The sequence below is a fragment of the Dysidea avara genome, chromosome 15 (genome assembly GCF_963678975.1).
Source record: "Dysidea avara chromosome 15, odDysAvar1.4, whole genome shotgun sequence".
NCBI classification, from domain to species: domain Eukaryota; kingdom Metazoa; phylum Porifera; class Demospongiae; order Dictyoceratida; family Dysideidae; genus Dysidea; species Dysidea avara.
In genome coordinates this window covers 1,573,301-1,596,483 of record NC_089286.1, presented here as the reverse complement: position 1 = coordinate 1,596,483, position 23,183 = coordinate 1,573,301, and the positions used below count along the sequence as shown (strand labels likewise).

Here is a 23,183-nt window from a genome sequence, read left to right as displayed (position 1 = left end):
CTTGGGTTGGAGGAAGCCTCTCCATTGTCTTTTCCTTCTGGCAAAACAACTCCTTTCTGGCTTCGTCCACATGTTGCAGGTCACTGGTTTTATCATAAAGAATAACAGTGAAACGTTCTAGCAACTGAAAATTTTCAGTACCTACATCTATTTCTGCATAAGGATGGAGTGCCATGTAGGTAAAGGCACGTGTCACATCTTGAAAACAGTTCCATGCTTCCCATGCTGACTTCTTTCCTCTTCCAAAGAATGCAGATGTGGTATCACATCCTGTGAAACTGTGGAACACAGGGAGAGCTAAGTTCTTGCCTGTACCAAAGGCAACCCAAATGCTCACATTTTGGCACAGTGCGATCAGGTTATGGAACTTGCCAATGAGGATCACCACTACATCTGTATCAACAGTGCGTACCAGACAATTGGTACAGTTATTCAGAAGGGCATCCTGTAAGTGGATCATCAGCCTGGTGTCCGCTTCCTCATGATCACATGGTGCCATGGATCTATGAGTTCCTCAAAGAATAGCTGTGGTACCAGATGTTACAATAATTTCTTTGTCTTCAGGGCAATCCATAGTAGCAATCTTGTTGGAAAGAAATGCAAACAGTTCTTGTTTATTAGTTGGATCACGTAAGAAGTCAGCCCACTTCCCTGGAAGCTTGTTCTTACCTGCAACCTTTCTCCGAACACCCTTTCCTCGCTTTTCTCTAGTAGATTCTTTGATACTGCTGGGAATGTATGTGTCCCACACTATATCAACTCTTTTGGAGTTTTCTAGTTGTTTTAAGATGTGTGGAACAAACACCTGATCAGCATACTCATCAAATGTCACAATGTTGGTAGTAGGGAGTAAGTGCACCACGGCAGCTCCATCAAGTAGTTTCACATCAATGAAGTCAGGAAGATCATTCTGGGTGTCCTTGGTCAAAATGTTCAACAGGTCAGATTTCTTTCCCAAGCGCAATTTTCCCAAATCAGACAGTGAAGGAGGAAAAGGATGGTTTTCATGCCTAAAGAACTTGCTCATGTCACTAACTCTGTGCTGCATGACAATGTACAGATGAGAGAACAGAGCAATATCATTTTTAAGTAAGGGGATTTTTCCTGCTTGCTTTGTCTTGGCTTTTGGTCTTGAACTGAAAAGAGGAAACACATTCTTCTTAATAGGCTCATGAATGGAACGTGTGCGATCAAAAATTACTTCTTTGCAGTACGTAGCATACTGATCCTTTCCTTTACTTTGCACTGTTCGCACTGTGTTCACCACAGATTCATCCAGAACATTCCGTGTGTCTAGAGCCAATAACTCATCACTGTCATCAAGGAAAGGGTTTCCCAGCTCACAGAAGACTTGCACCAGATTCACTGTCTGCTCTTTGAAATTTCTCTGGGTGGAAAATCCCTCCTCATGATGAAAGCCATATTCTGAGTCTTTATGTTGTGGGAGGTCCTCTTCAAACTCTTTCAGTATCCTTGCTTGTTCAGGCCCTGAGACCATCCATTTCCTGAAGGCTGAAGGATTCTCAGTGAGACCAACTGCACCACCAGAACTTTTGACTGCTTCATTATTTTGTTCGTGGGCTTGGTCAATTGGGATGGTGGAGAATCTGTTGGTGGTTTTGTGGATGACCCAGTGACTATGCTCCTCAAACTCTTTGAGGATAGGCGCTGGTAGACTCTCCATGTCTCGGATGTGTATTGGAATCCACCGTGCATAATTGTGGTGGTCGAGAGAGAAGAACCATGGAACCAAGGCCTTCAGACTTTCAACGTACAAAGGAAAATTCCCCTCACGGTGCGATCTAATAAAGATGAGGCCCAGAAGTTCCATGTTTAGTACTGTATCCCAGTACTGAAATGTTGGACTCTTCTGTACCATTTCCTGCCTCCAAATCTCCTTGACTTCATTACTGTGTATCCCTTCAGTCTGCAAGAAAGCATCCTCCTGGAGCTTTGCCAGAGCCAAAGCAGTCACCTGGTGAGCATGCCTTGTTCTGGTGAGATGTGAGGCCTTCAGAAAAGAGTCAGCAGTGCCTGATGATGCAATGCTTGCTTGTGTCAGTGCATTGGTCCACCCAGATCCCTCCAAATAGTCACCATAATGTGTTCCACATTGCCATTTCTATGTGCAGGCCTCCGAACATTGCTATAAACTTTTGTTCTCCATGTGTATCAGGCCAGCTCCACTGTATGAACTTGGCAAGAGCATAGAGTGGTGCATCAAATGCTACAACTGGTATCTGTCCAGGATTGAGAAATTCTGTTGCCCAATGCAGCACATTAATTCCATGCTTAATCATAGCTGCTGTAGCTGCCTTTTCATAGAAAAGGGGTAAAAGCTGTGTAAGGGTAGTGTGGAAATCTGCTGATGAACCTTGCATGGAGGCATGGAATGCTGACCAGGCAACAGTGTCACCTTTTTCAATCTCATCTTTCTCCAGGAGTAGACAAGCATGGTCCAGCCAGCTCCTTTCCTTTAATTGTGCACCTACCAGTTGTCTCTCTTTTGGTGATGATGCATTTAATAGTGGTGGAACTGACACTGTTGCTGTCTTCAAAACCGCAGCTGGCACAGTGGTAAAGCTGTCTGGCAACTGGTGGTCCTTTTTGGTACCAGTCAAAGCTAGTTTGATGTCATTCTGCTTCTCTCCCAACATTTGATGAAGTGGGAAACTGAAACAGACTGATGCCTGTGCCATGAAATGAACCTTTAGCAGTTGTGCTTGAAGGATTGTGATCCAAATTATCAAATGCACCAACTGTAAACAATCCATGTCGTAGCTGAGCAGGAACTACAGTTCCTTTGTCCTGAAAATTCTCACAGACAGCTGTTGCAAGCTGACTCTCAAGCTGAAGAACTCTATCATAACTTACACTGAGACCCAAGTCATATAGCTGTGTGATGATCTTTTTAGACCTGGTCTCTGTGTGTATCTTCATTCCAATATACAATGGCAATGGTGGTTCCCTATCCAAGGAATGCCAAGACTTAGAAACGGAAGATGCACTTTTATTAAAATTGAAGAGGATAGTCTGAGAGACAGTGAGGGTTGCCTGTGAGTCTGTAGAATCTTGATCTTTTATATTAGCACCATTCAACAGCATAGACACAAGCATCTTGAGAGTAGATGGCACTGACCCATGCTGACAACCAGAAGGAAATTTACCATCAAAGGAAAAACTTTTGTAGCTGGCAATCTCTTTACGCACTATCTTGGCAACCTTGGCCAGCAGTACTGCATCACCTTCATAATCACATGCTGTAGCCTGCTTTAGCATTTGCTGCATACCTTGTTCAAAAACTAGAATTTTATTTTTACCATCGCTTTGCTCTTGTGCTTGCGGAAAGTATGCTAGAACTTTCTCCTTGAATCGGCTTCTGTTAATCTCCTTCTCAACACCAAGGTAGCGTACCCACATTTCATACAGTTGATGCAAAACTGAAAACTTAAAGTAGAAGGTCCCATCTTCAACGCAATTTTCTACGTAAGTAAAGAGCTCTACAAGTGCTCTTGCCTTCACCTTCTTTTCCTCAGAAGAGCCTACTGGTTCCTGCTCTTGTTGCCGCACCAGTGAACGGTAACGATTCCTTAGTGCTGTTAAGCACTGCAGATGATATTTAGCCTCAAGTGCTATAAGATCACCACCTTCCATTCTAGCCATTAAATCTGTGTCCTGCAGCTCTGTAGCCATATGTCTTATGGTCTCATCAGCTTCAAGTGTTCTAAATTCATGCAGTTGTCCATCTTCTTGATGGCAAAACAGACAGGACATCTTGTCCATTGACTGGCGCCGATACCGTTTCATCCCAGAGTTGCTGCTCTCTGAAGTGTTGTCCCTGTCTCGCTTTTTGGTAGCTCTCTCCAGCTTCTCTTTGTTAAACTTGACATAGCAAGATTTGTGCCATGCACCCCGGTTTTGGACCAGTTCACTTACAGTCATGTCATCTCCAAACTTAAGCACCACTGGCAATGAGCCCACAACTTTGAAAAGATTAACATTATTCAGAAAGGACCTGTATGGTTCTGATTTGTCCCCACTTCCTTGTGCATTCAGTGGGCATTTCAGGGGCTCTGTAGTTTTTTCTTGACAGACCAAGCACATGCTCCAATCCATCATTCCAGTCATATAATTGACAATCCTGCAGTCCTGTAGTGACTTTTGTTAGCTTACATAAGCAGACAGAACAACTATTTACCTCAATGTGTGCTCAGAAACTCAATCCCACAGTCAAAAATTAAACAGAGAAGAAACCTTTTTTAGTTTAAAATTAACTTCAATATGTAATTGACAATACTGCAGTTCTGTAGCAATTGTAATATATGTATACACACACTGTGTTGTATATATTAGCTTACCTAAGTAGGGAAAACAACTATTAATCCAACATGTGCTCAAAATCTTAAACCCACAATTAAAAGTTATTCATAAAAAAAAAAAACTTTTAAGGCTAAAAAATGACCTTACTTAGTGCAGTATAGAGATAAACTGCAAATGCAATAAGGTATATAAGGGAGAAATAATGTCTACAGGTTAAATTTAATTTTTGAAGTTTTCCTTAAAAATTGGGCTGTAAAAGTGGGAAACCCAAACACACGTAATTGGAGGGAGTGGTTCCTATCAAAAATTTAAAGTTAAGGTGATGGGTATCATGTGGAAAAAATTTGGTGCTTTTGTCCAGAGTGTCCACATCCATTTGCTAAGCTACCTGACTATGGAATCAAAGATTATAAAACAAGTATCGTTGGTAAAATATTTAAGGATAACTATAAATGTAAAATTGCAGTCGGCAGAGCATATTTCAAATATTACTAAAAAGGCAAGCAATACATTGGGATTTTTACACAGAAATTTAAAACACTGCCCTCCTCATATCAAAAGCTCATGTTATAAATCTTTAGTTGTACCGGTTATCGAATATGGATGCACAGTGTGGGATCCGCACACTCATAAAGACATCGACAAAATTGAAAAAGTTCAAAGACGAGCAGCTAGATTTGTTAAAAATGACTATTCATGAAATACAAGTGTAACTGGTCTTATAAATGATTTAGAATGGCAGAGTTTACAATCAAGAAGATCCACCCTAAAAGTGACGATGATGTACAAAATAATTCATAATTTAGTATCTATTCCCAGCCATTACCTCGTCCCAAGTAACTCTAACACGCGACATCACAATTTCACCTATCAACTACCCTACTCCAGAACAAATAGCCATCTGTACTCATTTTTTCCATCAAAAATTCGACTTTGGAACAGCTTAAATCATGAATTAGTTAATAAATCTTCCTTACAACAGTTTAAGATTACACTACATAATCATGCACTGTAATTGTATTTTAAGTAATCACACACCACACTTTTGTGTTTTTGCACTCACCATGCACTGCATCATTGTAATTTGTGTTGTGCACTCACACTCTTTAGAGGTTCTGCACACTATTTAATAATAATAATAATAACCAAGAATGAGGTGTTTACATTATTACGCTATAGGATATAGTGCTAGCAGTTAATCTTGTGCTTGTCTGTAGGTTCTGATGTTTGTGAGGGCAGTCAGGAGAATATGAAGAAGAGATTGTTTGTGTGATCATAGATTCAGAGGACAGTTCTGATGAAGACATAATTGAAGTATCTAATGAAGCGACAATTGAAGACATGGGTGCAAACAAGGACTGCATTAATTCTTAAGATTGTTCAAGTACTATTCTACTGCACCACCTTATAAACCCTACTAGACCAAATGATTTTAGTTCATATGTTGGTAAAAGGTTAAGTGGTCACAAGCGGCTGAATGCAATTACCAATCATTTTAAGCCAACTAAAGGTACTTGCTTTCCATCACACACAAATATGGGAAAAAGCAATCCTTTGTTTATGCTTGGCTTCATTGGCTTAGCACTGATGAACATCCATCACCATAATAGACATTGACATTGACAAAGTGATAACTATCTTAGCTACAAAACATTCCGGGTGCATGAAAATGGAGAAGATTAATAATTTTTACTTTTATATTGTTGTGTAGCTACAGTACTTTACTACCTCTGTTGTACATGTATCTCTTATAAGAAAATAAGTTGTTTTATTCAGATTGAATAGAATTTTTTACACTTTGTGAGCATAGTGAGATGCCTGAAAATGCATTCAGATTCAATCTCAACTATCATAATTTTTACCCCCAGACCCCCCTAGAGGGCTCATGCTTCGCATTTCGCTGAGTGCACTTCGCGTACTGTGCAGTGACTCCAGTGTGCCACCCTTAAATCACCTGATTATCAGTGTGCAAATCATACACTATGGTCCATAATTTTTTTTGGAAACCACTCAGCAAAATCTCTAGAATCACCCCTGTATACAACTGTACATTGGAGAGATACATTTTCTGGCAAAGAAAGTAACGTTGCATGGCACAAAAGCTTGTCAAGCAGTGTATATACACAATTTGTAAGCTACACTTGTATTCATAGAAATATATTGTTATACAACACAGTATTATATTGAAGTTGGGCTGGGCTAAATGGAATCCAACTAACATCAGTTTATCAGTGAATCTCAAATACACGATTCAGTTATCAGAATGCATGGCAACTACACAGCTGCTAGCATGATTCTAACTTATAGAATAACTTTAATTGTATAAAGCTACTCATATTTCAATGTCTGTTCAAAAGTTCTACGGTGCATTGCATTACACTTACAATACTATGGGTAATAACTTCAGAAACTATGCTGTCTGTTGAACACTTACACTTGGATCATTTATTAATACTTTTATACTAGGAAGAAAGCACAGCCAGTGTTGCCCAGGCGGAACTTGATTTGTTCCAGACAATCAAAACCATCTATATAATTATATCAACTTATCAAGAGGTGTTTTTACAGTGAATGAAGTTATCAAGATGCCAGCAAAGGTGGCAATCAAGCACTTTTTGAAGTTAGCTTTGAACAACATGATAATTTACTAGGCTTCTACACTTGATGATCATGAATCAAGTCCCTTGTGTGCAAAGTAGAAATCAAGCTTCCAAGACAAGTCCATGTTTCACTCAATCTGTGGGACATACACAGTGCAGGGTTGCCCCAGGAGGTTCTGCTGGAACTGACTTAAAACACCTGAGTAGTGCACAGGTGTCCGAGTGCTGGTTCACTTGGTAGATGTGACCACTAGCAGCAACCAACAGTAAAAGCAAAACCTTTGCAATTGCTACCATACACACCTACCCAATGAGTTAACACTAGGTACTTGTGCACTATGATTATTCAGGTGGTAGGAGTCCAATCATCTTGGGGTAGGATTAGTAACCCACAAGAGGCTGTATCATGTCTCACAGGTGAAGGTGTGGCACCCTAAGTCTGTGAAAGACATTGACAGTTGACATTTGCCTCTCCAGTTTATACTACATACTCATTGATGTTACAGCTTGATGGGCACACACACAAACACATGTATATATATATACACACACACGGTGCCAAAATTATCTCACTGTGGTCAGCTGGTGTGGCTAAAAGCAGTGCCTTTATCCTAGGTAATATTAAAGACTGTACATTTGCTTCATATTAATCATCAAACATTAAACCAAGAAAAGAGGAATGATTTGATTTGTACACTTTAATGAAACCATGATGGCAATAAGATTCTTTCATTACAGTTAGTTCACACACAGTCAGATCATTAACAGATGATAAACCCATTTTACACACTCATACATGCAGTTTACTTGTACTATGTAGCTTAGCAGGGTGATCATGAGTCACTCTAGTTTCTCTATGTTTTTAGCACCTACAGCTAGTTTGTGTTAGCTGAGCAAAATAATTGCTAGGGACAACGGAACAAACTTGACAGATTTATCCCATGATATACCATGTGCACACCTGGAAAATGTATATGAGTTCTGTGAGAAGACTTATATATATATATATATATATATATATGTATGTATATTCGCCTCGCACTATAACATCTTTTCTAAGTTTGTATGTCTTTTGGTATATAATTCGAATACCATGATATCTGTAGTATAATATGTTAACCCTTTAAGGACCGCTGCCGTAATATTACGTCCAAAGTAGGTATTGCTCGAAAGACCAGTGCCGTAATATTACGTCCAAGATTATTGGCAGTAAACAAAGAGCTATAACTCCGCAACAAATGAAGCTATTAGATAGAAACAGGGGCCACTGTATTCGCCATTCATAGGCGATTCTTTTGATATATAAGGCCAACTTATCACGCAAAACTAAGCCTGTGTAAAATTCCTAACAAAGTACAAACATTTAATATTTACACAACAATAAAACTAACCTTGTAGACTTTTCATGGGTACTGAGATATCGTGGGCATGCTGTGCCACCAGATAAGTGCCCCCTGCTGCAAAGCACTCCACCCTCATTGAACTCAAGTGTGTGTATCAATATTGATCATACAAAGTCCCCAATCCATATGCTGTGGATCGCGAATTGTATTTTATATCAGATCCTCCCCATCTTTTAAAGACAATCCGGAACTGTTGGTATAACAGTAAACGGAAACTTTGGGTAAACAATATTGTCCTTCATTTTAGGTTATCCAATAATTTCCTTTTAGTGCAATGGTAAAGAGATCTCTTGGAAACGTCTAGAGAACCTCTATCCTAAGGAGACTGCTACAGAAGAAGGATTGAGATTAGCACCCAAGTTAAAATATGAGCATATTTATTTGACATCCTATTCCAAGATGAGGGTAGATCTTGCAGCTCAGGTACCACATATCACACACAGCTGTTCAAACGACGTCTATATACCTGTTTCATTATTGACTTTCCTAGGTCCTTAGTAGTACGGTAGCACATGCTCTAGAATTTACTGGTGGGAGTGAAGTATCAGAAACTGTCGAGTTTGTTCGGATGATGAACAACTTATTTGATTGTCTAAACGTCAACAACTTTTTGTCGGGAAAGAAGCAGAGGAAGTCTTTTCAAGACCCTTAGCGATCTGCAAATGATTTCCGTTTGATGGTAAGCAGTTGCAGTATGGTATAAATATGCTTGTTTGTATACAGAAACCTCTTGCTTGTAGATAATTGTGGTAGTCTGCTCACATGATTTCGAGTGATTGGCTCTCCAGTGCCTCCTGTCTTGCCGCGTCCTGCGAGCTACTAGGCACACTGTTCGACTGCCTTCACCGACGCACGGTGTTACGAAAGGTTGGCCAATGCTTTGTTGTCGCGTGGTTTCTCGCTTGTCACTTTTCTGCAGGGTTGTAGGAGGCATTAATTGGAAATGCGTCGCTCGTCACGACGTAAAGCTGCTGTGGCTGCTGCTGCGGAGGTGAACAACGCTCCAGACAAGCTGTGGTGTTCTTGCCAACAACCAGAGAACAATCGTTTTATGATTTCGTGTGATATCCGTAGTGAGGCTTGTAAGATTTGGTACCATGGAGACTGTGTAGGAATTACCAAGGCTCAAGGGAGGCGAATAGTGCAAAATGGTGAGCAATATATCTGTCATTTGTTTGCCGTCCTTTTCTGCCACCTCTGAGGTAGCAGAGGAGGGAGTGGAGCCTGTCCCCTCCGTGGCGGCCCAGCTGCCTCAGTTTTTAAGTATGTCCTCCCCCTCCTTTGAGTGGAATGAAGTTGATGGTGAGGTTTTTGTGCAGGAGATTTCATCCGCATACAATATATTAGTGCACTGGCGCTGTAACCTGTTTGTGGTCCCATTTGGGAGGGTTGGCAAAGCCTTTGTTCAGGAATTGGCCAGATTACATGCTGCGTATGGGGAGGGTAGTTCTCTTGAGTGTATTGCTATTAAGGCTGCTATGGTAATGTGTGCTCTTTTACTGCAGAAATTACATCGATCTGCTAAGTCAAAGGATTTTATTGCTTGTTTGGAACGTCGTCTTGATTTGTGGAAGCAAGGCCACATGTTGCGTGGCAATGTGAAGGCTGCTATCAATCTCATTGATTCCACCGAGCGTTCCGGCGCTCCAATGAAACTAGATACACCTCTGGATCCAGACTCTCCTTCTTGGACCGTTTATAATGAACTTTTGAAGAAACATCCTTAGTGTCAGCCTGCTCACCCTGATATCCTCAAGCCATTGTCAAATAATGATGAAAAATTTCATCCAGTGATTTTTGATGCCCTGGATAGGACTGTGATTCGTCGTGCTGCCCTTCGAACTCAGGGCTCTGCAGGCCCATCTGGACTGGATGCCTATGGATTGAGACGCCTTTGTACCTCATTCCAGCGGGCATCTGATGATCTGTGTAACTCTCTGGCACTGGTTGCTCGCCGTTTGTGCATCTCCTGTGTTGATCCTGGTGGTGTCGATGCTTTGGTGGCATGTCGTCTCATTGCCCTCAACAAATGCCCCGGAGTACGTCCTATTGGAATAGGCGAAGTGGTGAGACGGATCATTGCCAAGGCTGTTTTGCTGATCATTAAGCTGGACATTTTGGAGGCAGCTGGGTCACTTCAGCTGTGTGCGGGGCAGGATGCGGGCTGTGAGGCTGCTGTCCATGCCATGAGATCCATCTATTCTGATCCATCAACAGAAGGGGTGTTGTTAGTGGATGCTTCAAATGCATTCAATTGTCTAATCGTCAGGTGTCACTCCATAATATGCAGTCATTGTGCCCTCCTCTTGCCAACATTCTCATTAACACTTACCGGAAAGACATCCCCCTGTTCATTGATGGTCGCCATATACTTTCTTCTGAGGGAACCACACAAGGCGATCCTTTAGCCATGGCTATGTACTCCATCAGCGTTACACCATTAATTGCCTCACTGCAGGATCCCCATGTGGCACAAGTCTGGTTTGCCGATGATGCGACGGCTGGGGGCACTCTGCGGGGCCTGCATGACTGGTGGTGTAAGCTCAAGGACCTTGGCTTCATGTATGGGTATTTTCCTAATGCTGCGAAGACATGGTTGATTGTTAAACCAGAACGTTTAGATGAAGCCAAACAACAGTTTGCTGGCACGGGAGTGAGCATCACTGTAGAGGGCAAACGTCATCTTGGAGCTGCTCTTGGTTCCCGCGCCTATACTGAGGCATACATTACTGAGAAAGTCGAGTCATGGTCCCGTTGTGTTCGCCGGCTGGTTAATATTGCAAAAACTCACCCTCATGCTGCGTATGCTGCATTTACGCATGGCTTGTGTAGCAAGTGGACCTATTTTGTGCGTACCATCCCAGCAATCTCCTCCCTTCTCGAACCACTGGAAGACATCATCTCTCTTCAACTTTTGCCCGCACTGACTGTGAGATTTATTAGTGATGTGGAGAGGGCTCTTTTTTCCTTACCTGTTAGACTGGGTGGTCTTGGTATCTGTGATCCCAAATCTCATTCTGATGCTGAGTTTGATTCTTCTGTGAAGATTACCTCTGCGCTTGTTGCTTTGATTGTTCAGCAGGAGCTAACATTTAGCATTGACACCTTGGAGGCCCAACGCTTGGCTAAGTGTGAAGTTGTGCGAATGAAGCATCGAGCGCATGATGAGGTCGCTGCCACTTTGTGTCAATCATTACCAGTTGGTCTGCAGAGGATTGTGGCACTGTCTAGCGAGAAAGGGGCCTCCTCTTGGCTTTCCGCTTTGCCTGTAGAGGAGCATGGTTTTGCTCTGCATAAGGGTGCATTCCGTGATGCTGTCTGCTTACGCTATGGGTGGCTCCCATCTGGATTGCCAACCCAGTGTGTTTGTGGTCAAGGATTCTCTGTGGACCACTCCATTAACTGCCCTACAGGTGGCTACCCCACCTTTCGGCACAACGAACTTAGGGATTTTACTGCTGCCATCCTGTCAGAAGTCTGTACTGATGTGTGTGTTGAGCCCCCTTTACAGTCTCTCTCTGGTGAAACACTCACATACACTACTGCAAATCGTGAGGATGGAGCACGATTGGATGTTTCAGCTGTTGGGTTCTGGGGTGGTCACCACCAACGGGCTTTCTTTGATGTTAAGGTGTTTAATCCAACTGCTTCGTCATACCGTGCTACACCAGTGGCTTCATTGTATCGGAGATTTGAAAAGGAGAAATGTAGGAAATTTGAGCAGAGGATTAGGGAGGTTGAGATGGGTTCATTTACCCCATTAGTCTTTTCAACGTTTGGTGGAATCAGTGGATGTACCAGCATCTTTTACAAACGTCTAGCCTACTTACTGTCCCTGAAGAGAGAAGTTCCCTACAGCATCGCGATGTCTTGGCTACGTTGTCGCATCAGCTTCTCGTTGCTCCGCTCAGCGATTGTGTGCCTTAGGGGGGCGCGCTCCCACAGTGGTTGTCCCATCAGCCATAGGGCACTTGACCTTGTACTATCAGAGAGTCGGGTGCCTTCCCCCTAATTATTTAAATTGCTCCCTTTAATCTCAGTCCAATTTTTGTCTAGCAATTCAACATCTAGTGCTAGGGGTGGTGGCAAGGGGTGCTGGTTACCCCGGGAAAAAAAAAAAGAAGATAATTGTGTATGTGCAATAAATACTATAGTGGTTGAAAGAAGAACTACTTCCTTACCTGAAGCAATGGGAAGAGAGTGTTGATAAACGGAGTGGTTTTTCACCCAAAGAAAGGAGTATGATGGTTTTATCCAAGGAAACACGCTATGGGATGCGAGCTACTAGTAAGTTTAATATCATAGTTTTCATGGTCTTTCTATGTTGCTTTGCAGTCAATTCTTTTCTGGAACTTGTCGAGTGTTGAGGTATTTTTAAGTGAGCGGTTCTCCCAAGATACTTTGGAGCAGCTATTCGGATGGCTAAGACAGCGGGGAAAATCTCATGAAAACCCCAACATGGAGCAGTTTTACAAAGGAACACAAGCCTTTCGGGTCATAAATGGTACCTGCAAGTCTGTCAAGAGAGGTAACTGTAGAGGTAATAAGACTGAAAGAGACTGGGACAAGAAAATTGTTCTTTACCTAAGAGGAAAAGACCCAGGCTAACTAGTGTGACGGACAGTAGCTGTAAAGTTGGAGACTCAAATGAACACAAACCACCTGCGTCTTTGAAGCAAACTAGCAAGGCAACAAAGGCAGTGCCACAGGTTAAACCGGAAATTGTTGTCAAGCAAGAGCGCCTCACCAAACTGGCTGACAACCCGGAGAGGACCACTGACCTAGCTGACAAACCAGGAGTGGACAAACCAGCCAAATGAAAGCGAATTGCCAAGCGATTAGCTAAACCAGCTGGACTGAACAGATCTAGAGTTGTCAAACCATTGCAAGCAATTCAACCGAAGCAGCACTTAGTTCAGGTAGGTCATTTTAAATATTGGTTGTATGTGTTAACGTTTTACCTTATTTTTATAGAAAACAGAAACGCCGGGAGAATCCAAGAGTAGTTTAGAGGATTCATTTGTCAATACCAGCTTAATAGAAGTAGAGCCATCAGTCAAACCAGAAGTCAAGCCTGAACATCTCACTAAGCTGGTTGACAACCCACAGAGGACCACTGATCTAGCTGACAGACCAGCAGTGCACAAACCAGCCAAACCAAAGCGAGCCACCAGTCACGTAGATAAACCAACGAAGAAAACTGTCAAGTCATTGCAACTGATTCAACCAAAGCAACACGTCATGGTAGCTCATTTTTAAATAGTTGTTTACCTTTTGGCAGGTTATATAGAGCCGGTACCGGCTTCGTTGTTCTGCCAGCTATTTTGCCGGCAGTGGAGGCTACTGAGAAGGACGCACTGTGACGTCCTCCAGCAGTAGCGTGGGTGGTCACTCACAGCACCACCACAAATGACGCTTTGTGACGTCACTGTACGGCGGGTGTGAGCATGACACACCCACGATGCTTGGAGATGTTGCGCAATGTGCACCCTTCTCCAAAGACACATTGTAATCTTCGTGCTTACTTTTATACTGTAGGTTGCTACTTTCGAGTGTGGTAGTGAGCAGGACGTTCGACGGACGTTGATCACCGAAACTTCCAGAGAAATAGCGGAGAAGTTGCATTGTCGTACGTGACACTGTGTGGAAGCACTGAACCGCTGTCAACTGTGCCCCAAGTTTTTATTATAATTGGTTTGTGTTTAACGCATTTAGCGGTGGATAAGCTTGCTGCTAGGCCTTGTGCCAGGCGTAGCGCGGACGATTGCACCACAATAAGTCTCTGTATAACACTAACTAGCTACGTGCAATCTGTCGACGATATTTCGTATAACATTCGAGTAGTCATTTCTATACTCTCTGTTGAAACAAGCAATGAAGGGACTTGCGGTCTACCAAGATGTCTGCAGTCGGAAGTGGTGATCAAACACCTTCAAAGGCTAGCTTGTAATAGGAATTTATTAGGCTTGACAATCAAAATACCACACCTTTTTACAGTGAAATCAAATGAAGAAAAAATTTACTGTTCAATATTCTTGATCCAGATCACATCCATGCAAGAGTACCCCTTGTACATCCTCCCTTTTACTTAATACCAGTCCCTTTTAAAACAAACGTCAAGCACTAATTCAGCATGGTTTTTTTTACTACGCACATACACTGTATAGCTATTAACGACAATCTCGGCAAAACCAGTTCTTTGACTTGGGTGCCTTCTTGACAGCAGCACAATTGTAATGCCTCCATTTCAAGCAGCCATCGCAACCAATTTGGTCACCATCTAGTGGTTGCCTGCAGTTGCTACACAGCCAGCTCATCTTTTGAACTTTTTCCACTGATTTGAGAATTGTTGACCAACCAGTTTTGGTGAAGTACGCTTTGATCCAATTCAGTTCAATGTTTTCATCTAGACAAGAATTTGAAATACAGTTCACTGATAGAAGACTTGTCTCCGTTAGTTTCATTCCACCCAGAGCAGCTGCAATTGAAGGCTCCTTGATAAACCATGAGAGCATCACTATGAACAAGCAAAAAAAACAACTGAGACACAAATACTCATGTGTGACAAAAAAATTGAAAGTTGTGAGGTACTTTCCTTGCTAGCACACTTACATTTCATCTAAACACATGCCCATGCAAAAACGGCCGGCATGTCACGGTTTCATAAACCAATTGTGTCAAGAGTAGCTACACGCAGTAGCTATTAGTTCATAAAGTATTAAGGCATGGAGAGTGCAATTTAAGGGGAGAGCATTAATTTATTAGGTGCAAATTTTACAAGCACTCATTCAAACATGCTTTGTAATCATAAACTAACTTTTTTTTCTTTTTCCAGGGGTGTTCTTCTCATAAACGAAGTAGGTTTTGATCCTTTATTTGCCTCCTTTTTTCGAGGGATACCAATCACCGTCTGACATATACCCTTAGGCCTTCCACGAATCTTCCTTGCAGGTGGAAGTATCACACTATCAAGCATGGAGGTTCCATCACCCTATACGTACACATGACATGAACAACATGCAATAAACTGAGTATTTATTAACCTTTGCATTCAGTCTATTCACTGTGTTACTTACTCTATCCTCTTCATTTGGGACAGCACGTCTCTCCTTATGGCCGAGGTCACATCTCTTCTCCTTGTCTAAGTCGACACACCTCTCCTCCTGGTCCATATCGACACACCTCTCCTCCTGGTCCAAATTGACATGCCTCTTCTCAAGGTGCCAGCCAACATGTCTCTTCTTACATGCACTACCCTAAACATGTAAATGACATAGAAGTATGTGCTATAAATAAATCGAGAATTATCTTTGAATTCAATCTATCCATTGTATTAATTTCTGTATCCTCTTCAGTTAGGTCAACAACACACCTCTTTTCCTGGTCCAAGTTAACACGTCTTTTTTCATGGTTCAGGGAAACAGATCTGCTCTCAAGATCCGGATCAACAAGTCTCTCTTCATTGTCAAGTGAATAGAAACTGCTCTGCTTGTCACACTCCATATCAAAATTCTCCTCGTCATATTCCATGTAAAACTTGCCTCGTCAAAACTTGCCTCGTCAAAACTTGCCTCGTCGTCACACTCAACATCAGTGAGACATCTTCTTTCACTGTCCACGACAATTCCCTCTTGTAAACTGCTAGGTTCCTCTATTGGTAGACTACTATTCATAACAGCAGTGGAATCACTTACAGCAACTTCATGGTCTTGTTCCCAAATTTGTGCTATATTTTGCAATACCAATAAGCGACTTTTATACTTTTCCATCGAAGTTTCACTGGCTAAGACAGCTAGCTTTTGTGCTTCTGCAGAAGCTACCTTGTATCGCTGAGACACAGACAACACTGCTTGCCTTGGTTGTACAATAACAGGAACTGTACCAGAAAAGGAGCTGTCATTTTCACCAGTTAGCGCACTGTTTCTGTAATATTCAATGCACCACCTCTGTGCAACTGCTTCTACGAAGTACAGATCCAGATTCAAGTGTTCACGTAGAGCAAACACATGCCGGCATGGCAACTGATTCATTGCAAAAAACTGACAAGTACATGACAATGGAGTCACACTTGTTGGTCCTGAAGAGGTCTGTAAAACAATGATATTTTCACTGGTCAACTCGTCGTCAGTAAAGAAGATATCTTGGGATAACTCAATCTGCTTTGACACAGCTTTAAATGCATGAGGAGTTAGGAACTCAGAGAATTTCATTTGGCAAGAATCTGGCTGAAAAGGTAGGCATGGATGTTTCATAATTGCCCTTGCAATGCGAGAATCTCTTTCTTGTCTAAGGGAGCACAAAACAACATCCAAGTCTTCAAAAAATTTCTGCAGGGTAGAGAACCTACCAATGACTTGCTTGAGCTTTTGGTTTATGCTCTCCAATCTATTGTTAGTATGATTGTTGTAATGGCAAGATTGCTTCAGCCCTACCACCCATTCTTCCTTGATCACATGCCAGTACTCCATATAGTATTGATACACAGGCTGAATATTAGCTTCTTTCAGTGCATCCAAGTTTTCATTGTATTCGTCGATGTTAGAAGAGTAAGCCAAGTTTTGTATGATTTCCAATGCAAAGTTCTTTTGCTCTATTGTAATATTCATCTTTTGTGTGCTAATTTCTCATTTCAGGGAACGTAGAACATGAAAGAGGCATAGCTGTAAGGAAGCTTGTGGATAATGCCGCTGGTATACACCTCTTTCTGTAAAATCTTTGTCGGACAACACAGTTTGGATTTTATTCCAAGAAGGATTGTGACGCTTGAATACATCTAACAATCCGGATATTGTTTGACCATCTTCACTGGTAAGAAGAAACACCGATACAATCTCACTTTCGCCGTTCCCATCTACGACCAATTGTAAAAAAACTGCCATATTCAAGTTATTGAGTTTGTATGTTGCATCAATTAGCAGTAATTCGGGAAAGCACCTAAATTTAGCCTGCATTGTGCTGTCCTGATAATAAATAGATCGTAGTACACTGTCGTTGTCAGTTAAGACTTCAATGGTCTTATCTAAAATAATAATACGAATGCCAAAATTATATAAATGCCTTGTCAACACATGTATGCAATAAAGCAACAATACATTCAGCAAGAGTGTTAGATGGGTAAGGGTGTCTAATATCTATGCCGTAACATACCGGTATTGTCAGTAATCTGATGAATGAGGTCTGGAAAAGTAAGGCCCTGTGGTTTTAACCTAGCAGCATGATTAGTTATGTCACGCAGGGTAAGTTTCTTTCCAGTTGTTGTCAGGATGTAGTTTTGTAACAACTACTTATTGGGTTTGTTTTGTAATATAGTGGCACTTCGGTCTGCTTCTCCATCATCTAGATGTCTTTGTTTAGGCAAATGAACAAACAAGTCCTATATAAATCAGAAAAGAAAGGAGGTACCAGTAAACTGTGAACTATTTTATTACCTTATTGGTAGGGTGGTTGTGCTCAAAGTTCAGTTTGGTTACAACTAGTCTTTGTCCATCTCTGCTAGCACGAACTTGAAAAAAAGCTTTACAGCCAGCCTTAAATGTACTAAAAACATAAATTTACAGCATTAATACAGCATTAGTAGAAGTGATATACAACAACCTTTGATCTGGGCGAGCTCCGGTTGATTTACTTGCATATTCTCGTTCTCCCTTCATACAAACATACTTTAATTCGTAGTATTGTAACGCTGGCTTGATAACAAAGGTGATACGCCCCTTGGCAGCCGCAATAGACCTAGAATCTCTTACGGAGAAGTTGATGTTTTGCACCTTCTCTAAAGCTTGAATAGCGTGTGTCAACTCCTCAAACGACTTGAATTCGTCTCCAACCCTGAACTCCGCCATATTGCCCGCCAATTTAAGGCGGCGCGTGTATAGTAATTTGGGGCGGCGTGCGACTAGTATTAATTATAATGCCGGCACAATAGCCGTTAGTGTTTGCAAACCGGTACCGGCTAAATATACACTTCGTTACCTTTTACCATGTTTTTAATAGAAAAAGGAACTGCAAGAAGTGGAGATCCAAAATAGTTTAGTGGAATTTGTCGATGCCAGCCAAGTGGTTGACAAGTTATACTTGGACCTGGTGATCCAGATGAGACTGTAGCAAATAGGTTCAAGATATGTTTGAAGCGTAGCGATTTTTGGCTGCTACGTGATACCCAGTGGTTAAATGATAAGGTAATACTACTTTTATAGTGTACATATATATGTATAGTATGTATGGACACTGATTAATCTGTACCATCATGTAGACGGGTGGTGTGTTCGTTTTGTGGAATATGCTATCTGTAAAGCTGTGATAAAACTATAATTGAAACATAACACATATCAAGTTTACTATGCAATGCAGGCTCTATTGTTTCTTTATTATGTGTAATATTATACTTTCAGGTCATTAACTTCTATATGGGGCTGATTTCTGAAAAGAAATTTTTTTTTTACACTAAACTAGTTGCTGCGGGTAATGACGGAGTTAGTCACTGGATGAAGGAAGTGGATATATTCAATAAGCGGTTATGGCTATTACCAGTGCATTTGGGAGCACACTGGTGCCTGGCTGTGGTAGACATACTACACCATCAAATGTTTTACTACAACTCATTGGGTGGAACCAATGAAGTTTGTTTGCCACTGCTAAAACAATATATTTTGTCGTTTGGTCAGTGTTGCACCATCAAGGAATGGTCTGCTATTGTTCCAAAGGAAATACCTTAACAGGATAATAACTCTGACTGTGGTGTATTTGTTTGCATGTATGCAAGATGTCTAGCAGAGAAAAAGGAATTTTTGTTTACACAGCAGGACATGACAAGGATCAGAAGACAGATTGCTTTTCAGTTGTTTGTACAAAAATTGTGATAAGTGATTTGTATTGCAATGAAATGATAAATTACAAATATGCATTTACTAGTCGTCCATGTTGTATAATTCACTACGTAGACTTCTTGCACGCTGTGTAGACTTTTTTGCTGATTGTTTAAAATTTTCCATCTAAGCACTTGTCCTTGAAAAGGATCTCAGAGTTAAAAATTCTTTGACGATCTTTGTGAGCAAAAGATCGTGTACATCCTGGTCCTCAATTTCAAAATCTGCTGTCGAAATTAACCAGTAAAACTGCACATCTTCATGGCTTGCAATATCCTTGATCATTTTATCTTTAGCAGGCAGTGGAGCTTTTGAAAATAGACTTAAAGACTCCCTTATTTGATACTCTATGGCACAAAACAATTGATATGTTGTAGTTTTAACATGCCAAAGGCCTCCCCTATCCACTAAATTTGACCACTCTTCATCAGTTTCACACACATCCCCATCTTTTACTAATTCCATTAAGCACAACACCATCTCTTCTTTTAGGTCATGGTTCTCCCTTTCTATTTTTGTGCGTAATTTTCTACACACATATCCAGCTATGTACCGTAAAACGTTCCTTTCATTAACATTCATTTCGGCTGGTTCTTGGTCTAAATGAACAACCTTGAAATGGTTTTGTATGAGGAGTTTGAAAACTGAATCTGTCAAGTGCTGATAGAGTACAGGTTCAACAGGTGGTGATATTGTCAGCAAAAACTTTCTCCATCTTTCTGTAAATTCTTTCGAAGACCTTAAAAGAAAGAACTGTTTCCATATCTTTTCTTTGTTGTAAGTAAATGTCTTTTGTTTTGGACCATTGATAACTTTCTGCAATGATTCTTTTAACTCACTGGAAAATTTATTAACTTTGCTAGTGACAGAATCATTCAAGCACCACTCTAGAAACTTTTCTGCAGCCTCTCTAGTCTTTATTGTTGTGGGAGTTTTAATCTGGAAGGACCAGTCTTCCAGTACTTCACGAAGTGCTTTCACCAGTACATTTTCTTGTCCTTGGGATCCTAAGAGTAAGAGATACAAATTTTTAAAAACTTTGTATTAGTACTTGGGAAATAACTTGTTTGTCTATTTGAAACTATGTATTGTCATTCAACATATATACTTTTTAACCTGTACAACAATGATACAATAAAATTTGTCAGCAGTGAAATTATTAATGGCTTGTAATGTCATCATCAGTTTACCTGTAAGAAGAACAAAACAAATTAATGGTATCACTTATTCCTCTTATTTGATAATTTAGTCCCTGACTCCCTACTTGACATCTATACATACACCCATACACTCAGATTATACGTAAATCGGATCGGTTATCGGTATCGGCTGTTATCGGCTATTAAGTATCGGTTATCGGAAAACCGCCTTTTTTGGCTATCGGTGCAACACTATTGTTTGTCTATGGTTTTGGCAGGAGTGTAGCTCAATTATTCAGTGAGTCTTCCCTACCAGTCTTCAATGTGCTATAAAGAACAAACAAAAACAGCTTTACATGCAGTACAACTAATATAATACATTGGGAACCAAGCATAAACGTGACCATCTCAGCGAAAACCCATCTAGTTCACACAACTTCCAAATTTCTTTTTATTTTCTCAGTATTATATGCATTGTTCAAGGAATGGTTATCAAAGTTTCAGTCGATTATGGTGAGTAGTTTTGGAATTACAGTGATAGGTAGTAGGAAGAGCAAGGAAATCAATTTGTACAGTGACTATGCTAAAAATAACTTGCCCATAGTCATATGAAGGCAGTTTTATTGAAGAAATGGCAACAATTTTGTTTACGTTTATGTAAACAAACACACGTGACACGCAAACCATTTGAGCTACAGAAATTAAGGTTTTCAAACTCCCATGAGTAGGCAAATAAGATGGTGTATAGGTTTAATTCATTTGAGTCTTCCTTCTCTGAGTAATGGCTTGATTAAACTTTCATAAAATTTCTTTGTAACACGCGTAGTTTCACCGATTATTTTTAAATTTTGTTTTTCTCAAAACGCATACTTATGCAATCTAGATGAGTTTTCGCTGAGATGGTCAGAAATATCAGTGTCCTACATTGCGGTGTAGCATGCATGTTGATAATGCTTTAAAGTACATGATCACCTTACGTATGCCATCTTTTAACTACATATAGTGAATAATGAACATGCAGAGTTAGTTAAATTACGTGCAATACCTACATGACAGGTGGTGTACACATAGCACAGTTTCAGTTTCTACATGATGTATACCTTACTATCAGCAAAGAAATGAACCTGTGCATAATTTGAAGCCAACACATGTACAAGATACTGCCAAGATGCCATCTGAGGCTAGTTTTAGTTCTGGGATGATATTTTGGCCAGAAAAGTCATGTCGAGATTGTGAGGCTACATTAATGTCCAGTAGTGCTGTGGTCGATGACAGTGCAACTATCCATCATGGAATTACCATCATTCAGGGACCCCCTTGTCATCCATTGAATGATGGAGTAACAATGGTCTTCCATGTATCCACCATGGATTACCATCATGAGGCTTGCCTAAGAACCATCTTGTGGGCAACTATAGGATTACTGTATCATTTGTTTAATATTCATTGTTTTGAGGTTGTTAGCTATTGGGTGTTAATTAGACTCTAATGAATCATTGATTGAATGAGTTGGCGTAGTGACTTGGTGGAACCATAGTGTGGAGTTCCCATGCCTGAAGGCAGTGGAAGGGATCTTGGAATGAAACACTTTCATACTACCGTAAAGGTTGATAGGGGCAAAGACTAATTTTCCAGTGTTCTGGGGCATCCTGGTCCAGCTGGTAGTGAACTGTATTAGAGACTGTGCACTCTGCTCTATAATAAAAGTACCATCAGACGATTTTACCGTGTCATGTTTTGGTAGGTGCTAGACTGTTTTAATGGTTGCCAATACCACACAACCAGCAGTTCAGCAGATCAGAGAGAGCTATGTGTTGGAGATTTATTATTCTTGCAGTGGCTTTGACATTGTTGCTACTGGCACATGTGAAATAGTTTGGTGAGATGCAGATTTGTGAATTGTGTAGGGTTCATTTTGACCTCTTCTTTGCAGTTTCTTCTACACACTTTGATGATAATGATGAAGTTATTTGTGAGAATTAACTGTAACTTGTGATGATGACGTTGATGATAAGCTGAACATCGTACTAGACCAGTATACAACTTTTGCTCCTTTTGTCATAATTATTCACTTCCCAGCCTTTTTGAAGACATTTATAGGACTTACTTAACTGTAAACACACTTTTTGTTTTATGGGGTTGTTTTTGTTCAGAAATTGTTAATAAATCTGCTATTACTAAAACAACAATATTGTTAATTATTGGAGTATACTTGCAGCCTTTCTAACTTGAAATGGTGATCACATGATGCTTGTATAGAAGTTTTGCTAATAATAATAATTACTTGGTACACTAGATCTAGAGTTGGTAAATTTTGATATGAATCGCATATATCGTAGTTTCACATGATGCATCAAGTAACTAGCACAAGAAATGACTGCACAGGTCTGTGCTGTGGCCATACCCCATACCTAAACGTCTAGTGTACCTATATAGATTATGTGACTTGCCAGTGGTTTATAGTTTTACACATGCACACGCAGAGCCTCCAGCTGCTGCTAGTGTGGTCACACCAATATCCAGTGAACCAGCACTGGGACACTTGTGCACTACTCACATGCTATAAATCAGTGTAGGCAAATCCTCTTGGGGCAGGACTAGTGACTCACAGTATGAGGTGTACCATGTACATAGAAGTCCCACATTCACGCACACACTATTACATTCCTGAAAAAGCAAAGTGCAATACATCTGCAGTCTCACAATGTAATTCATCAACTCATTGTTATAATAAAATTATGTACTTTATAGCACAAAAATCAAAACTTTAGTATGTGCATAATATAACTGATCAACTGTATAGTACAGTAACAGTAGCAACAAAGGTATCTATAACACAGCTAGCAGATCAGACATGAG

The 23,183-nt window shown here is 40.7% G+C and overlaps 2 protein-coding genes and 1 long non-coding RNA gene across 6 annotated transcripts; 2 read left to right on the top strand and 1 right to left on the bottom strand.

Moving 5' to 3' along the window:
• The first annotated feature begins 8,608 nt into the window (after window positions 1-8,608).
• LOC136245582 (uncharacterized) lies at window positions 8,609-12,604 on the top strand. The gene is made up of 3 exons (XR_010695950.1): window positions 8,609-8,746; window positions 8,814-9,002; window positions 12,478-12,604. It is a non-coding gene; the product is annotated as an uncharacterized lncRNA (long non-coding RNA).
• A 1,835-nt stretch (window positions 12,605-14,439) lies between these two features.
• Window positions 14,440-18,266, bottom strand: LOC136245581 (uncharacterized). 4 transcript variants are annotated; one of them, XM_066037088.1, is made up of 5 exons: window positions 17,918-18,266; window positions 17,752-17,860; window positions 17,471-17,696; window positions 15,367-17,342; window positions 14,440-15,314 (listed from the first exon to the last, which is right to left on the bottom strand). In XM_066037088.1, the coding sequence occupies exon 4, from the start codon at window positions 16,927-16,929 to the stop codon at window positions 15,736-15,738; it is 1,194 nt and encodes a 397-aa protein (XP_065893160.1). In that variant the 5' UTR covers window positions 16,930-17,342; window positions 17,471-17,696; window positions 17,752-17,860; window positions 17,918-18,266; the 3' UTR covers window positions 14,440-15,314; window positions 15,367-15,735. The 4 variants fall into 3 exon arrangements, with proteins under 4 accessions (XP_065893161.1, XP_065893160.1, XP_065893163.1 ...); XM_066037089.1 differs by having other exon boundaries at window positions 15,367-17,337; window positions 17,467-17,696; XM_066037090.1 differs by having other exon boundaries at window positions 15,400-17,342.
• Window positions 18,267-18,468: 202 nt separating this feature from the next.
• LOC136245145 (sentrin-specific protease 1-like) lies at window positions 18,469-19,222 on the top strand (the record flags this gene model as incomplete). The annotated part of the gene is given in 2 exon segments (XM_066036651.1): window positions 18,469-18,498; window positions 18,712-19,222. Coding segments are annotated over 2 exon segments (498 nt in total), but the record flags the coding sequence as incomplete, so codon positions are not given.
• Between the last annotated feature and the right edge of the window lie 3,961 nt (window positions 19,223-23,183).